The 16,903-nt window shown below is 36.5% G+C and overlaps 2 protein-coding genes across 4 annotated transcripts in view; one reads left to right on the plus strand and one right to left on the minus strand.

Moving 5' to 3' along the window:
* Positions 1–16,903, plus strand: part of LOC136857125 (uncharacterized) — a 341,551-nt gene that overhangs the window by 83,630 nt on the left and 241,018 nt on the right. The gene's annotated exons all lie outside the window — the stretch shown is intronic.
* The window catches only part of LOC136857123 (microtubule-associated protein 9), a 275,941-nt gene continuing 260,412 nt past the window's right edge, over positions 1,375–16,903 (minus strand). For all 3 annotated transcript variants that reach the window (XM_068225067.1, XM_068225065.1, XM_068225066.1), the window contains exons 7-8: positions 10,830–11,023; positions 1,375–1,694 (exon numbers count right to left, since the gene is read on the minus strand). In XM_068225067.1, the coding sequence (XP_068081168.1) occupies positions 1,496–1,694; positions 10,830–11,023 (393 nt within the window). In that variant the 3' untranslated portion in view covers positions 1,375–1,495. The remainder of the gene's footprint in view (positions 1,695–10,829; positions 11,024–16,903) is intronic.

The following is a 16,903-nucleotide window of genomic DNA, read 5'->3' on the forward strand; positions in this document are numbered from 1 at the left end:
GATGACAGTTATATGGCCTCAGTTACTGTGTGCAAACATTTTCATCTGATGCCATCTAGGCTGCCTGCATTTCAAATTGGACATTTTGTTTTAATCCACCAGGTGGCAGAGAAACACAAAGTGTGGCTTTTAATTAACTTTTAGAAAAACACCAAGTGTGTCACCAGAGATCTTTTATATGCTAAGATTATATGACATGGAGTGCCAAACAGATTCCTTTTCTACCCTTCAGATTTCCTTTGCCAGATTTGAACCAATTATCTTGGGATCTAGAGACCAGCACTCTCCCACAGAAAAAGTAATAATGTGAATGGGTTTACTGTTGGAACAACTTAAAAAATTCTCAATAATTTAGAAAATTCTGATTACATATCATAAGCTTTGAAATTCCAAATACATGTTAAGTTATCACATCATTCTTCCTGAAGACTCAAATTTAATATTTGATCACTACCTATAACACCTATTTTAATTTTGGGATCTCCAGCACCATGATAATGAACGTTTTCAGAGCTGCCCTCAAAGGATCAATAGCCATCTTTCAGAAAACATCTTTACATTGATTAGAATGTGGTATACATTCCAAAGTGTTCTTTTCTCCATCTGCATGTGAATTAAACTATGTACCTCCACATACAAATTTTTGGTAAACATTTATATTAAAAAGCTGGGCCCACAGTGTATGGGTAGCATGTCTGCCTCTTACCCACGGACCTGGGGTTCGTATTCTGGTCAGGTCAAAGATTTGTACTGGATCTGGGGGCTGGTTCGAGGTCAACTAAGCATATGTGATTACAATTGAGGTGTCTTTTTTTTACAATTGGCTGTACGTCACACCGACACAGATTGGTCTTATGGCAACGATGAGATAGGAAGGAATAGGAGTGGGAAGGAAGCGGCTGTGGCCTTAATTAAGGTACAGCCCCAGCATTTGCCTGGTGTGAAAATGGAAATCCACAGAAAACCATCTTCAGGGCTGCCGACAGTGAGGTTCGAACCCACCATCTCTCAAATGCAAGCTCACCCACACGGCCAACTTGCTCACTAATTGAAGAGCTATCTGATTGTGAGATAGTGGCCCCAGTCTAGAAAGCCAAGAATAACGGCCGAGAGGATTAGTCGTGCCAACCACACGGCACGTTGTAATCTGCAGGACTTCGGCTGAGCAGCAGTCACTTCATACGCCACGGCTCTTCAGGACTGTTGTGCCATGGTGTTTGGTTTGGATTTTATTGAAATAAAAAATTTAATTTGACCAAAAAATCTTATGTTTAGGACAATGCCTAAATAAAATGGTTTCTTGAAAAAAATCATATAGTATAAATTACTGTAAACCACTTCTCTGAAAACAAGAGAATCTGCTAACATGTCAATTTTTCTTTAATTTGCATTCATTTTTATCTTTTCCCAAATACAGAATAAGACATTCTTTTAACAATCCAGATGATGGAAAGTTTCAGAATTCAAAGCTTTGATGTTCTGTATACCACTTTTACTAGCATATCTTGGTAACAGATCCTCCAGGATGCCACGGCGGAAAAGTTGGTAAACTTTTGCGTCTCTTTGCTGTCGTATTCTTAGACTGTAGCCGCTCCTCAATCATATCTAACCATTCTTCATAAGCCTGCTCAGCTTCATAAGCACGTTCTGCCAGGTGAGTCTTTTCAATTCTCTCAGCGGCTTCCGCAGCCAATCTGAAAATTGAATAATTCAGATCAGAATATGTGGTTGAAAGGTATGATGATAATGATGTTAATGATGATGGTAATTATAATTTTGTGTGGCTATTGCTAGCCTGATGCAGCACCTGTAAAGCAGACCCTCCAACGAGCATCTGTCAAGCATTACAATGTTCTTTTCAAAAATTTCTCACATCACACTGACACGATAGGTCTTATAGCAAACTAGCAAGGCTAGGAGTATGAAGGAAGAAACTGTGGCCTTAATTAAGGTACAGCCCCAGCCTTTGCCTGGTATGAAAATTATTATCTTCAGTGTTGCTGACAGTACTGACAGTAGGGTTCAGACCCACTACTTCCCGAATGCAAGCTAACAGCTAAGTGATCCAAACCACCCAGCCACTTGCTCAGTGTATCTTGGAAACTGCATGTTATTGTTGTGTGTGGTGAGCAAGTTGAAAGACTGCTGAGGCCAGTACAAACCCCAGGAATCAAACCTGGGACCACAAGGATCGAAGGTCAAGATGCTGACTGCTCAATTATAGAGTGGGACATGATGACGATGAAAATGACATTAATTAGATGTCAAAAAATGGAATACATGCCAAAATATCTACAACAAAAATGCATTTACATACTCGATTGTTAAATCAGAATGTCTCTATGGATCCGAACACTCATTTCGAATAGGCAGGTAGATATTGAAAATTATGCAAAAAGAACAACAACTCACAAGTGAACAACACAGACTGAGGAACAAAACAAATAGGACACAGACACTATGACACTATGACAGACACTATGAAATGCATCACCAAAATCAAAAGTGACCTTAAATTGGCAGGAATTACACAAGAAAACATACAAAACAAGGAGATCTTTAGATTCAAAATTCACAAATGGCAAGTGATCAGCAGGGCAAAGTTAACGAAATGACCAGAACAACTTGGACCAAAGATAGAAAAAGAAGCCCACAGATAAAGAACAGAAGAAGAATAAGGCCACAAAGGAAGGCAAACTCCAACAAATACTTCGCACAGTCCTAAAAGACCTTATTCACTACTAATAATTCTTTATATTATTTTGAAGGGCGTTCTTTATGTAAAGGAACTTGATTTCATTTTTTAACCAAATTTTATTAGTCTTTCTTTGCATCTTATAAATTAAAAGGAGGGTTTTTGTATTTATGGTCTCAGCTACCAAGTTAAATACTTTCTGATATAGTACTATGTAGGTGGCCTGTGTACTCACATTGACATTCTGACTACACAGAACTCTAGTGAATAATTTTTAATACTAAGTTTACTTTCTTCCCAGTAGAGCACCACTAGAAGTGGTTCCACTTGGTAATAATTATGATAATAGAGTGCAAAGGGTTTTTTTGCCCATCCTTCATGTCTGCTCCCTCAGCCATCAATAACTCTTTCAGTGCTGAGACTGAATATACTCAAGCTGCCTGAAAAGGCCCGCCTGTGCTGTGATCACATATACTCAAGCAGGAATCTTTTATGTTTGGAAAATCCACTTAAGGGGGGTGAATTAATTAAAAAATTAGTTGAATTCTTTGTATGAGGATACTTATATCTCAAAAACTAGATGTTACAGATGTGAAAATTAGTATTTGGAATCTCCTTTAAAAGTAAAGAAACACGCATTTTGGGGGGAATCAACTTGGTGGCAGGGGCGATGGAAAAGGAATGTAATTCCTTTTTATGAGGATACATGTACCGGTATCTCAAAACTGAAGATGTTACAGTCGTGATAATTGGCATTTGGAAGCTCTTTTATAAATAAAGAAACAAGTATTTTTGGTTTTCGGGAAATTCACTCTAGGGGGGAGGGTGAAAGGAAGTGAAAAAATGTCGTTCTTTTTATGGAAAAACTTAGATCTCAAAAACTTAAGGTTCCACATGTGAAAATTTGTATTTGGAAGCTCCTTTAAAAATAAAGAAATATGCATTTTTGGAGGGGGGAATTAACTTAACGGGCTGAGGTGAAAAAGGAGTTGAATTACTTTTATGAGGATACTTATATCTCAAAAACTGAAGATGTTCGAGGCATGAATATTTGTATTTGGAATCTTCTTTCAAAGTAAAGAAACGTGTTCTTTTGTCTTAAGAAAATCCACTTAAGGTGGGGGTGAATGAATTGAAAAATTACTTGAATTCTTTGTATGAGGATACTTATATCTCAAAAGCTAAAGATGTTAAAGGTGTGAAAATTGGTATTTGGAATCTCCTTTAAAAATAAAGAAACATGCACTTTTGGGGAGGGGGGAATCAAATTAACGGGTAGAAATGGAGGGTGAAAAATGAGTTGAATTACTTTTATGAGGATACTTATCTCTCAAAAACTGAAGATGTTACAGATGTGAAAATTAGTATTTGGAATCTCCTTTAAAAATAAAGAAACACGCATTTGTTTCTTTCTCAGAAAAATGACGTAAGGGGTGTGCGATTGAAAATAAATAAGGAGTTGAAATATGTTTATGAGGATACTTTATCTTAAAAACTGAAGCTGTTACAGACGTGAAAGTTGGTATTTTGAATTTCCTTTCAAAATAAAGAAACGCATATTTTTGTTTTAGGAAAGTCCACTTAAGTGGGAGAGGGGTGGAAAGAAGTCAAGAAGAAGAATTTGAATTATTCTTATGAGTATACATTAATCTCAAAAACTGAAGGGGTTATAGGCATACAGACATGAAAACTGGTATTTGGAATCTCCTTTAAAAATAATGAAACACGTTGTGTTTTTTTTTTGTTTTGTTTTTTCTGAAAATCCAGTTACAGGGCTGAAAAGAATTGGAAAAGTGGGTGAATTTTTAAAATGAGTACCGGTATATCTACATTATATGTCAAAAACTTAACATGTTAGAGACAAGAAACTTGGTACTTGGAAAGTCCTTTAAAAATACAGGAACATGTACCTTTTTGTTTTTGGAGAAGGCACTTAACGGGAAGTGAAAAGAAGTTAAAAATGTTGAATTATTTTTTATGAGGATACTTATATCTTAAAAACCGAAGATGTTACAGACATGAAAATTGGTATTTGGAATCTCCTTTAAAAATAAAGAAACATGTATTTTTGTTTTTGGAAAATACACTTAGTTGGGGGTGGGGGTGGGGGAAGGGCTGATCAAGGGGTTAAATGCTTTTTATGGGGATACTTATGTATATCTCAACACTGAAGATGTTACAGATATGAGAATAGGTATTTGGAATCTCCTTTAAAAATAAAGAAATGTGTATTTATTTTTTTGACTTGAGAGAAGACTGTTTTTCACATGTACAGTCACATGGTTGTCTTAGCCCCAAAAGGCAATACCACAAACATGGTTTACAAAGAATTTCTGGGGTAAATGAAATTCAATTTTTGGGTGAGTTTTTATACTTTAGGAATTTTCAGATAATGTCTTAGTACAATGCCAAGGAACGATTATTTTGATCAAATCATGATATTCACGCGAGCGAAGCCACGGGTAATTGCTAGTCTTATATAAAAGTAATATCAGTTATCGAGTCTTTGACTTTTATGAAATGACATCTGCACTGCTCATAAAAATGCTGGGGTGCGAGCGACATATACTCTCAGGAGTGTGGTAACACTTTTCAAAACGTCATGCGTTGCCACTGGTACGATAATAAGTAGAATGAAAAATCAGGTTGTGAGTTTCACAAAGGGGAAAAGTTCTCGGAGTTTTAATTAATGCACTGATGGGATGAAAATTCTTCATGGGGATCATTATAAGTACCTGTGTGTTAATAATATAAGGAAAGACCTTCATTGGAGTAACAACGTTGTGCCATTTCACCGTTCTACATTTGCGTCAGCAGGAACAAAAATGGCGTTCAAACCATTAAAAGGTCAATATGAAAGCAACTAACATTGGTACGAACCGAAATAATAATTCTTTCAACCGGTAGTCACCGAAAGAACCATCCTTAGAAGGCTGTGAGAAAAGAATGACAGAAGCGGATTATTTAAACTAATTATTTAAAAAAAGAGACTTCCGTTAGAACATTCGACACAATTCAGCACTACGGCAAGTAAGACGGAGTCGAGCAAAGAAATAAGCCAGCTTATCTGATTTTAAGATCAACTATTGACGGAGAATAAAATCCGCGACAGCCCGCTCAACGTCAACTGCATAAATTGAAATAACTGCTCGAAATTTAAAGACCAGCAAAAAGGAATCATCAAGTCTGGTACAACTAATACGTCACGGCTGGACTTGGAAGTTTTATATTTGTCTGATACTGCACATCGTAGAGAGCAGAGTCTAACCAGCTGTCAAGTGCATTTCTAAGAAGCACGGAAAAATCGCATTCACTCGGCAAGCGAGAGAGTTTACAAATAGTAGCACAGTTAGAACTGTTATAGCGAAACTAGACGGCCCAGAGCACATTTATTCTGATATCATAGGCAGTACGAAATGAAGATAAATTGCAACATGACAACGTTAACTAATACATTGTATTATTCTGTTCCTAACGTACCAGAGACCACTATGATGTTCTAAAAGACCAAGGCAGAGACTACTCCGACTATGGTGGCGCTTTACGAGATTGATGACCCAGGAGGATTGGAAATCAGCTTAGAAGACGAGATGGACCCGATTACCTAAAGCAGAACCATAGAGCGAGGCCTACCATTCCCGATGACCAACTGCGAGATGGCAAGCAGGGCCCAGTAAGCAAAGTTAAGTCCCCTATGAGTCGTTTTTCGTAAGTAGAAACCTTTATTTTTTGGCTATGTGTGATATGATTTGTGACATTGTGCGTGCGTATTGTACCAGGAAAAGTTGTGGGCAAAGGGCATGAGTAGGACCTCAGGGAGTGGAACTGGGTTTTGGAGCCGATACAGAGAAGGATAGTCTCGCAGAGCGAATAATAGATGGTAAATAATTTTTTTCTTAAAACAATTTATTAATTTTTCACCCTGCGGTATGATTATTGACTCAAATTTTGCATAGAAATTAAATGTCAAAAATAATCTCCTTAAAAAAAAAATGGCGTAAATATCATTGGTTTCAAAGTCTTTCATATGTGGGAATTTCCACCTAAAGTCTTTTTAAACCTAAGCACACTTTTATAATTGTAAATGGATATGAGAAATTATCAAAGTTTTCAGTTCTCAGTTCGTCAATCTCGATATATAGCACACTTGAAAGCCTACAGTCTTTCTACGAGAAATTAAACTGAAATTAAATTTATCACTTTTGAGAAATTATGAAAATTGTTCACACGCGACACTGAAGTTTCACTGTTCAAAATAAATGAAAAAGTTTAGTCAGTTTGTTACTCACTTATGACAAGAACTGTTGCTACCAAATGTCGAAAGATGGACGTCTGGAATGTTCCATGTAGAATCAGGATTGGCGATGTTGACGTTCCCAATGAGGTGATGACAGCTGAAACTGGATCACGTTGAGTTGTAGCTTGTTCGGGTGATTTTCGCACACGAAAATTTACTTAGTGTGAGTAGTTTATCACTGACACTGTTGAACACTATTTATGGCGTATGAAGAATCACAGTCCTTTCTGTACGAAATGCTATTTACAGTCGTTATTGAAACGTTCATAATCACACAGTTCACATTAAAAAAAAAGAAAGCAAGTCGATAAGCACAGTCTTTGAACACAGTCTGAAATTGCTAGGGATTATTTTCTGCTAATCCTGTTACTATAATGTTATATTAACACAGAAAAGTTCTCACTTTTTCATTCAAATTACTACTGTGAGTCTTATGTTGATGTGACGTGAATATGAGTTCTGGTAATTCTAAGTATTAGGCTCAGTGGAAGTTCAATGTTACTTGAAGTTACCTAAGTCCACACGTAATGAAATAGTTAATATTTGTACTCCAATAAGTTCACTCGCGTTACAGTCTTAAATGTCTTTAGGATTATATTGTAATCGCGACGCGGTATACTAACTGCAGTGCGACGTCCTTTAATAATTCTATCGATGATAGAATTTCGCGTTCCGGAGATACGACGGAAAGTACTTCTACCGTGACTGCGCGAACATACTGTACGCGGGCCGGTCTCTTCGCTATCTCACTCACACAGCTGTTTGCTTGTCCTTGTACTAGTTTGCGGGCTGTCTGGCCTTGACATATATAGATACCAGCGCAGGGAGGGGTGGCGGCTCTCTCGGCCATGTGACCGTGATTACGTAATTTCGTTGAGACTTTAAATTATTATAACTCAACAACCGTTTGATGAATTAATTTGAAATTTACAGGGATTAACTTTTATGATGTTTGCTATAATTCAGCGTTTGTCCCGTTGAAATTGGTTAAGGCGTTAAAAAGCTGTTAAAAGAAAATTTCTTTCGAGAAATATCTCTAGGGGAGGTGAGCTTCAAGCGACAGGTGACGTCACTTGACTCCGCCTAGCGCACTCGTAGGGTCTGCCACATACTGGAACATTCTTTACATGGATGTTCGTACGTCGGTCGGATCTTTAATGCTGGAAATAACATTTCTTTCAATTAACATGGACCAGGACCTAGGCCTTCCTGGTACAGTATATAATATTGAAGTGTAATTACATGGATGTAGGTATTCATCTGAAGTTACTGTTAATCCCATATATAGGCGTAAAATACCAAGGAAAGCCGTTCGCAAATTTATCAATGTGGTGTGAGAGAAAGTACTAGATATTTTTAATCGTTATCAGTGGAATGTCAATATACATGTGTGATGGCTTTATCGGAATAGCAAGCTTGGAGATCGTGTTTAGGGAATGTTTACGATGAAGTATAGTAGTACAGCTTAGTATTGTGATACACTTTTCTTTGATACTATGACGGTAAGGATAATGTTTTTTATGTGTAGGTTATGGCACATATGCAGCGTATTTAATGAGATGGGTGCTTGAGATGCATTGATATGGATATTACGTGATATTTGAAGTGATAAATGGTGAATGAAGTAATAATATAAGTGGATGTTAAGTTGTGATGGTGATATTTATTTTTATTTGAAAGGTTAGTCATAGTAGTCTTCTGAGAGATGATAGTGTGTGTAAATTATGCATGCTAAGGTATATATTGAAACGTACTGTTTTCAATTGCTGTTTGTATTCCCAGATACACAAAATAGGTTAGGATACAATCTCAATGCCATCAATACAGAGTTGTTTGAGTATGTAGGATCATCAGATGAGCCAAGAGGCTAATAACAATAATATTTAGGCCTTCATTGAGTTATTTATGACCATTTTCAAGTACTCTCACACATGGTAACCTAATTCCTGATTTTATGGGAGCAGTTTGACACATCACTGGTGACTTAGTCATTCGTATATGGATTTTTAGATGAAGGTAGAGTCTTCTAATATGCCAATTTTTCCACTTATGGTATAATTTGTTAGAAAGTTAATTAAATACACTTGGCAATGCTACATTCAGCCAGATACGCACTTAAATTGAATTTTAACCATGGATTAAGATAATAATTAAGTGAATTAACCACATAAGCCATATGATAGAATTAATTTGAAATCAATTACGACTTAAGTGGACCTGAATTTGCTTATATGGAGTTCAGATCTTATGAAACATGAAAAAACCGAGCAAACTTCCAAACATACGAGTTAACTGAAGTCCTCAGAAAACAGACATTGCTTTCCCATACGATTTTCTACTGTGTATGGACACAGATGTTAAGTTTAGCAAAGTGACATTCGTTTCACCAGTTATATGTGAGTTAAAGGTTAAATGATAGAATTTTAAGTAACTTTGAGGAGCAATTCAGCTCAGTGAGAAGAGATTCCAGATCTTAATGAATTATTTATTTGGCTATTTTCACTGCGTTCTACGTTCTATTTTAAAACTATAATCTGAAATGATGTATATAGTAGGGAGTATAATTTTCTTTTCATTTTTAACCAATTGGATGCATCTAATTCTTTCAACTCTATTTAATATGTTTCATTTGATTTATATATTTTAATTTTTCAATTGATTCTGCGAACATTACTTAACTATGACTTAGTATTTCAACAGGCCAGGGTTAATGAATCGATGATTAAGGCCTAGATTTCAACTACTTGTTACGGGTTTTTCCAAACCTATTTTTCTTTATTTCAACGTAATTGCAACTGATGGAGATGTTTATAGCATTATGAAACTATCTACGTTGTACGAGGCATTTCTTTTTAACGATGTCTTAGATGACATTTACTTGATATTTAGACTGAATAGTCAATAAAAGCTGAGTAGTGAAATTATATAATTCTTTTAATGCCTACTTAGTATAAGAACTAGATGTAAGACTGTAATGACTCATTTTCTGATTGCGATTTCGTTAGCAACATGTACGAATCACTTGAAACATCGTAGTAACCTGAAATTTGCGATTAATTATGGCGACATGCGAGTATGGTATCTGACTGATAGCGTGTTGGAGACGTCCTTCTGCGTAGGTTGAGATTTACCATAGGCCATCGGCGTACTTTCTCAAGCGGAACCCACAACCCAGCAACATTAATCAGATAGAATTATTTATCAAGAGCTAGTCTGGATCTCATGTATCCTCACCTGGACGCGGGAACGGTGCAACGTACATGGGATTGACAATAAAGGTTACAGATCTCTTCATAGAGTATGGTTTCAGTTTATGGGTCCTCACTAGGATTACTTGATACAAGAACTGGAAAAAGTCCAAAGAAAAGCAGCACAATTTGTTCTGAGTGATCTTTGACAAAAGAGTAGCATTACAAAAATGTTGCAGACTTTGGGCTGGGAAAACTTGGAAGAAAGGCAATGAGATACTCAACTAAGTGTTATATTCTGAGCTGTCAGTGGAGAGATGGTGTGAAATGACATTAGTAGACAAATAAGTTTGAGTGATGTTTCTAAAAGCAGGAAAGATCACAATAAAAATTAGGGATTGAAACAATTTGCCATGGGAGATATTCGATAAATTCTTTGTAATTATTTAAGAAAAGACAATATAAAAAACTTATAGGCAATCTACCACCTGGGCAACTGCCCTAAATGCAGAGATAGATAGATAGATAGATAGATAGATAGATAGATAGATAGATAGATAGATAGATAGATAGATAGGTCGGTCGACTGGAACTCGTGTTTCATAAGAAATGCCTCGTGATAAAATACTTCAGATTCATAGACACACACCTTTTTTCCTTCAGCTTCTGCTTTACTTCATTATCCTTCATCTCCTTCCAAGCAACAAAAGATGAGAGAGCATTCTGTCTTCTTTCTTCTATCTCTCGTTGTTTTCTCTCCTCTTCAGACTTCATATGAAGCTCTTTCTCTTTAAGTTTCTCCTTCAGTTCCATGTCTACACTCTCCTTCCATGCTCGAAAAGCCTGAAAAATAGAACAATGATGCTATTAATAAATAAAAAGATACCTTTATACACAGAGAACATCATCAATGTTCAAGAGAATGTTTAGATAATTTCGGATGAACATACACTGAAAATAAATTGAGTCGGGGAAAGGGGAAGAGCAAGTAACATATTAAGTCACATATAGATATAATAAGATAAACACAATGATGAGTCAGCACTGGAGGAAGGATTGTGTGTTTATCCTAAACACGCCACAAAGTAAATCAAGTACAAGCACCAGCAACATGGCCAAAAGAAGGAAAGTGCTGCTTCTTATCCAACACTTCCTACATCTAGAGTGACCAGATGCAAATTGATAAAAAAGAGGAAAAAACTTTAAAAGAAGGACAATGTCAGCAAAAAGAGGACACAAAAATACTCCTTTGAGAGAATTTAGAATATATAATTTTCACATACATAAACAAAACTTATCCATTTCCAAATTATACAGTAAATTCTTATAAAATTTAAACAATGACACTAATTTTTGCATTTTTCCGAAGATTCAGTTGCCTACAGGAATTTTGGTGTGTCTAACTGTACTTATAAAAATATACACGTCTGAAATTTTTTAGATGGTATTGAACCACTAAGGGGATTTTTACAGATTCCACTTTGAAACGGTTCCTATTATCAGTCCATTGTGCTGAGATTGATGAAAATAGTCTTTCTACATCTGTATTGGGCCCTGATATAGAAAAAAAAGGTATTCTGCAAGCTTTAATAACCGTGAACAACAATCAATTGACTTATGTGAATTGAAATACTTTGCCCATTTCTGACTACAAGGTAACTTGTTAAATTCAAGGTCTTCACCATTCTCATTCAGAAATTGTTTGAAATTGGAAAATTGAAAGAATTTAGACGTAGCCTGCAAATACAGAATACACTTTTCAACTTCACAATAATTATCACTTTTCAGTGCCATCCATTTAAAACAGGCTTCTTTCAAACCCCGGTTATCTCCTGTCCCTTGTCACGTTGTCAGCAGTCACACATTAACACAGTGTTCTGACGGGGTATTGCAAAGAGAGAAGCATGCAGTACAGAGAGTGGCAAAGAGCATCTGTTATCACAATGGAAGGTATTAGTAGAATAATCTCATGTACTGTATATCCATAATCACATTTCTACATATTAATACAATATCAAAGATGTCATTGCATAATGAAGAATACTTGTAAAAACGAAGTAGTAAAACAGATTACCCAAAAGTAAGCAGATTCACTAAAAAAGGAGGACATTTCAGTTTTTTACAAGAATCCACCTGGACTCCGGACAGTGGTCCAAAACGAAGGACATGTCCGGATAGAGGACGTCTGGTCACCCTACCCACATCAAGACTGAAGATCTGTGGAGATAACCACTGAATGACTGTCGAAGCCTTCCCTCCTGATGAAACTGGGAAGCAGAAACAATATCGAAAAGCCTGAAAATTAGAATAATGGTGATATTAATAAATTGAAATATATCTTTACACACAGAGAACATCATCAATGTTCAAGAGAATGTTTAGATTATTTTGGATGAACGTACTCATTTATTACTCATTACATCATCTGAAAAAAACCTGATGAGGAGGGAGCTAATCTGTCTGAAGACAGTAGCATAAGAAGAAGTCGAGATTGTTCTTGTCCTTTGTACTTTCATATTTATTCTTGTCCCCTCTTTCTGTTACTCCCTCTTCCAAAACTGAACTGTCATTTTGTTCATCCTAGTATGTGTTCCTATTCATGCTCCTCTATATATATATATCATCATCATCATGTGTATTGTCTTACTAGCTCATGTACCCATGCTTCTAATGGCCTATCTTCATTTCAGTTGGGAAAACCACTAAGATAGTCTTTCTGAGGATGTAAAAAGGCAGGTGGAGAGTGTCTGCCATTGTAATGAAAACTCCCCAACCTGATTGTGACTGATGGTAGGCATTCTACATTGTATACAGAATTCTAGGTTAGGTAGTGTACATGTTGTGAGCAAGACTGTGTTAAATTGCATAGCTCTTAACGTTGCCCTAGAAACGCAACGGGGAAGTCAGCAAATGTCTTTTCTCATATGAAGACTGTGTTAGGGAATTTTCATTGTAATGGTAGGCCCGCTTGCCTACCATAGGTCACAATCAGTTTAGGCAGTTTTCATTATAATGGCAGACACTCGCTCTTCACCTGCCTTTTCACATCCTCAGAAAGACTGTCTTAGTAGTTTTCCCAACTGAAATGAACATAGGTCATTACAATGATGTCAGTATGAATAGTGCAGTTAAAAGCAATGCTTTCATATGAAAAACTTGATCAAATGAAAAATAACACATTTTCTCACTTTTAATGAACAGTACTACGCTACTGACCTAACAGTCCAAAGTTCCAGAGAGGGAATGAGCAAACCACAGACAGCCGTGCTCCGTGAACACTCATCTGTTTTCGGCTGGGTGTCTCAAACTATGCCTTTTTACTAATCTGTTTCCTAGGAGTACCCGATGAGTCTGAAAATCTCATATATACTACACTGGCAGCGGAAAAATCTATCTGACTTGGAGGCAAATTTTTCCGCCAAGCCAGAGCGGAAACGCCCTCTTCACTGCTTATTTGGAATAAAATGAATGTAAAATTTAATAAAAGTGAAGAGGATGAAGCTTTTCTTAAAAAATGGTTCTTTTCAGGGTTGAATTTTGAGTTATTTAGTGAATTGTAGTGGTATAATTTGGAGTAGGCCTAAATTGTAATTCAAGACCAGATCATACTACTACTACTACTACTACTACAACTACTACTACTAAGTGAGCCTCTGCCTTAAGTGTGCACACTGCTCATTCAAAACAGCGCGTCAGAGTAGGGATCGAATAGCTGGAATACTATGATGAACCAGTGTGTTACATACCAGCAGTATCAGAAAATGTATGAACCAGAGGAATGGCATGCTAAAGAAGAAAGTTTTCTAACCCCCAGCTATTTCCCGCCAATGTTCAGTCAGGCTGTTATATACAGTACGCAGCAGTAATCCCATCTATCGGAGTTGAGTGGCAGCATAAGAGACAAAGAACATCACAACAAACAATGGTCAATCTAATGTTATTGTTGATCATTGTTATGCTCTTTCGATACTGTAGACCTTCACATTTAGTTTTCTTCCGAAGCTGAAATACCACTCTTATCATAGTTGGTACGGTAAAACTGAATAAAATACAAATGATCAGAAACTGTATTCTCTAGAACTTTTTTGTGTACAGTAGTACATTTCGATAGGACCAATAACATAGGTATTTAAAAATTAAATTTTAGGTGCCTTCCCCTAAACTACAATTTCATCCATGGTGAATAAAATTGTTTATAGCTTAGACTGCAGTTTCTTATTCCCTGACTCCATATACAGATTTTCATTAAATTCTGTTCACCCATTTTCTCATGGTTTGGCATTGGTACGGACTTAGCAACAAATGTACAAATTCATGAATATCTATTTTGTTATAGCCAGTATAGAAAAGAAACCATGTAAGACACAAATTATCAGAAATTTAATTCTATATACCTTTAGTTATGTGGTATTTATCGATAGGACCACTAATAATATAAATATTTGAGAATTAACTTTTTAGGCCTTCCCCTAAACTACCATTTCACTCAGTGTGAATAAAATTATTTATAGCCTAGATTGTAGTGGCTCATCCCCCAACTTTACATACCAATGTTCATTAAATTCTCTTCAGCCGTTTTCTCGTGATGCATGTACATACATGCAGACAGACAGATAGACAGACAGAAATTACGGAAAAGTATAAAAAGTTATTTTCCTTGTTACTGTGGACATGATTGATACAGAAATACCATTCTTTTCCAATTCTGAGCTATGGACAGACAAAACCCTTATTTTATATACATACATGACTGGTTTGTCCCTACTATGAGTCTCTACAAATGTTTATTTTGGGGTGTCCTTTTGATATCTTCGTAGTTCTTAAGGCATGTGCCAGAGAAGAATATAAACGTGCTCCTTGGCCTTTCATAAGGGTGTTTTCCAGGTAATTTACTCTCTAGTACATCAATGACAAGTTTGCCATAACTCAGTCTGTGCCTCAGTCACTACAACTTCCTCTTCTGGACCTGGTTGATCATATGTCATTCCTCACTAACTCAGTCTAGCACATCTGTATTAGTCATCTTCCACACCCAACTTATTTTCTCCAAATGGTGCCTGCACCACATTTCAAAGTTTTCTAATTTCTTAATGTTACCTCTGTTTAGTGTCCCAGTCTTGCTATCGTATATTGCAACTGGTCACATGTAGTTCATCACAAGTTTTTTTCTTAAGCTGAGGGACATGGTGTACTGAGACATATCAGAGACTGTTTCTCAAAAACTTCCTATACACGACTTGAAATAAATTGATATCTGTTGTGTCCCAGTAAGATCAAAATTTAGAAGTTGTGTCTAACCCTAACTCCCTCACAGATAATTATTAAATAACACCAAACGTAACACAGACGCAGGGAAAAAATGAGGCATGAACCGCGACTGGGAAAACCCAAGAGAACACAGCCTTGAGTGGAAATGACCCTCATTGTTGCTGAACAAGGATATGAACCAAATACTACAATCAATGAAATGCAGAATAAATTAGATGAGGGTTTATTGATAAGATAAAATTAAAGAAAAAACATTAAATAAGAAAAAGGAAGCCAATAATTAAGAAAAAATACCGAGTGGATATTTACATAAACGTACCTTCACGAATGAATGTCATCACCTCGATGCATGAGCACAGCTTTACTATTATTTCAAGATCCAAACAGATATAATTACAAGCTCACCGTCTCAGAAATACCTCCATTACATCACATGCCAATTTTATTATCATTATCACGGCCCAATTTAGGTCGTCCTTTTTTACGAGATATGTCTCATTCATAACACAACTCTTCTCACTCCATTATCCACTCAACAATACCCATAGCAGTCAAAGACACACGTGTCACAGAGGATAAAAACAAGGAGGTAAAAATCAAAGCGGAAATCGGGATGGATCACAGAGAAACATCTCCGCACCAAGCGAACAATAATAAAATCAAAGAGTATCACAGGCATGCCCATAGCCTAAATATATGAAAGAAAACATGGCGGCCTCCCGGGCTAGCAAACGCCCAAGACAGAGACATGGCAAGAATAAATAAAACTGTACCGAGAACAAACATAAGGTACAGACACCAGACTAAAAATGTCAATGGGGCTGATCAACATAGCATCTTTCCTCTCCCCTCGCTCAGCAACACACATCCAAGCATTCACACATATGAAGATATCAGGAAGCAATATGAACGGCCATTCTGGTTACTTTTTTTTTTTTTTTTGCTAGGGGCTTTACGTCGCACCGACACAGATAGGTCTTATGGCGATGAATATTCTGGTTACTAATGTCAAAATAAATTTATATAGCGTGACTCACATGGCCGCACACAACAGGTCTTGCATATACCAAGCAGCAGCATGCGCCACGCAAACAATTTTATAACGGCATTGAAAGTCACCCGTGCTGTACGACAAGAATGTAAGTTTAAGCCGAGATGGAGGGCATAAACACATCTGATGGTAAAGTACCATAGAACGCAGTGCACACAAATAGGATCAATCTTAGACCCAGTTACCAACGTTTCATGATCACAATAACAACCATACACACATGGCACTTCCATGCAGCGGAGCAGAAAAGATGTGTGTCAATCTGCTATGAATGGAAAGTTATGAATCATCACAATACTAAAAATGAAAACAAAGATCAACATACCTGTTATATCAATGGTCAAAATAAAAGATAACATGCATGTATGGGCTAAGTTTGAATATATTAAAAACCCATTTAATAC

This window comes from Anabrus simplex, chromosome 1 (assembly GCF_040414725.1).
Source record: "Anabrus simplex isolate iqAnaSimp1 chromosome 1, ASM4041472v1, whole genome shotgun sequence".
NCBI classification, from domain to species: Eukaryota; Metazoa; Arthropoda; class Insecta; order Orthoptera; family Tettigoniidae; genus Anabrus; species Anabrus simplex.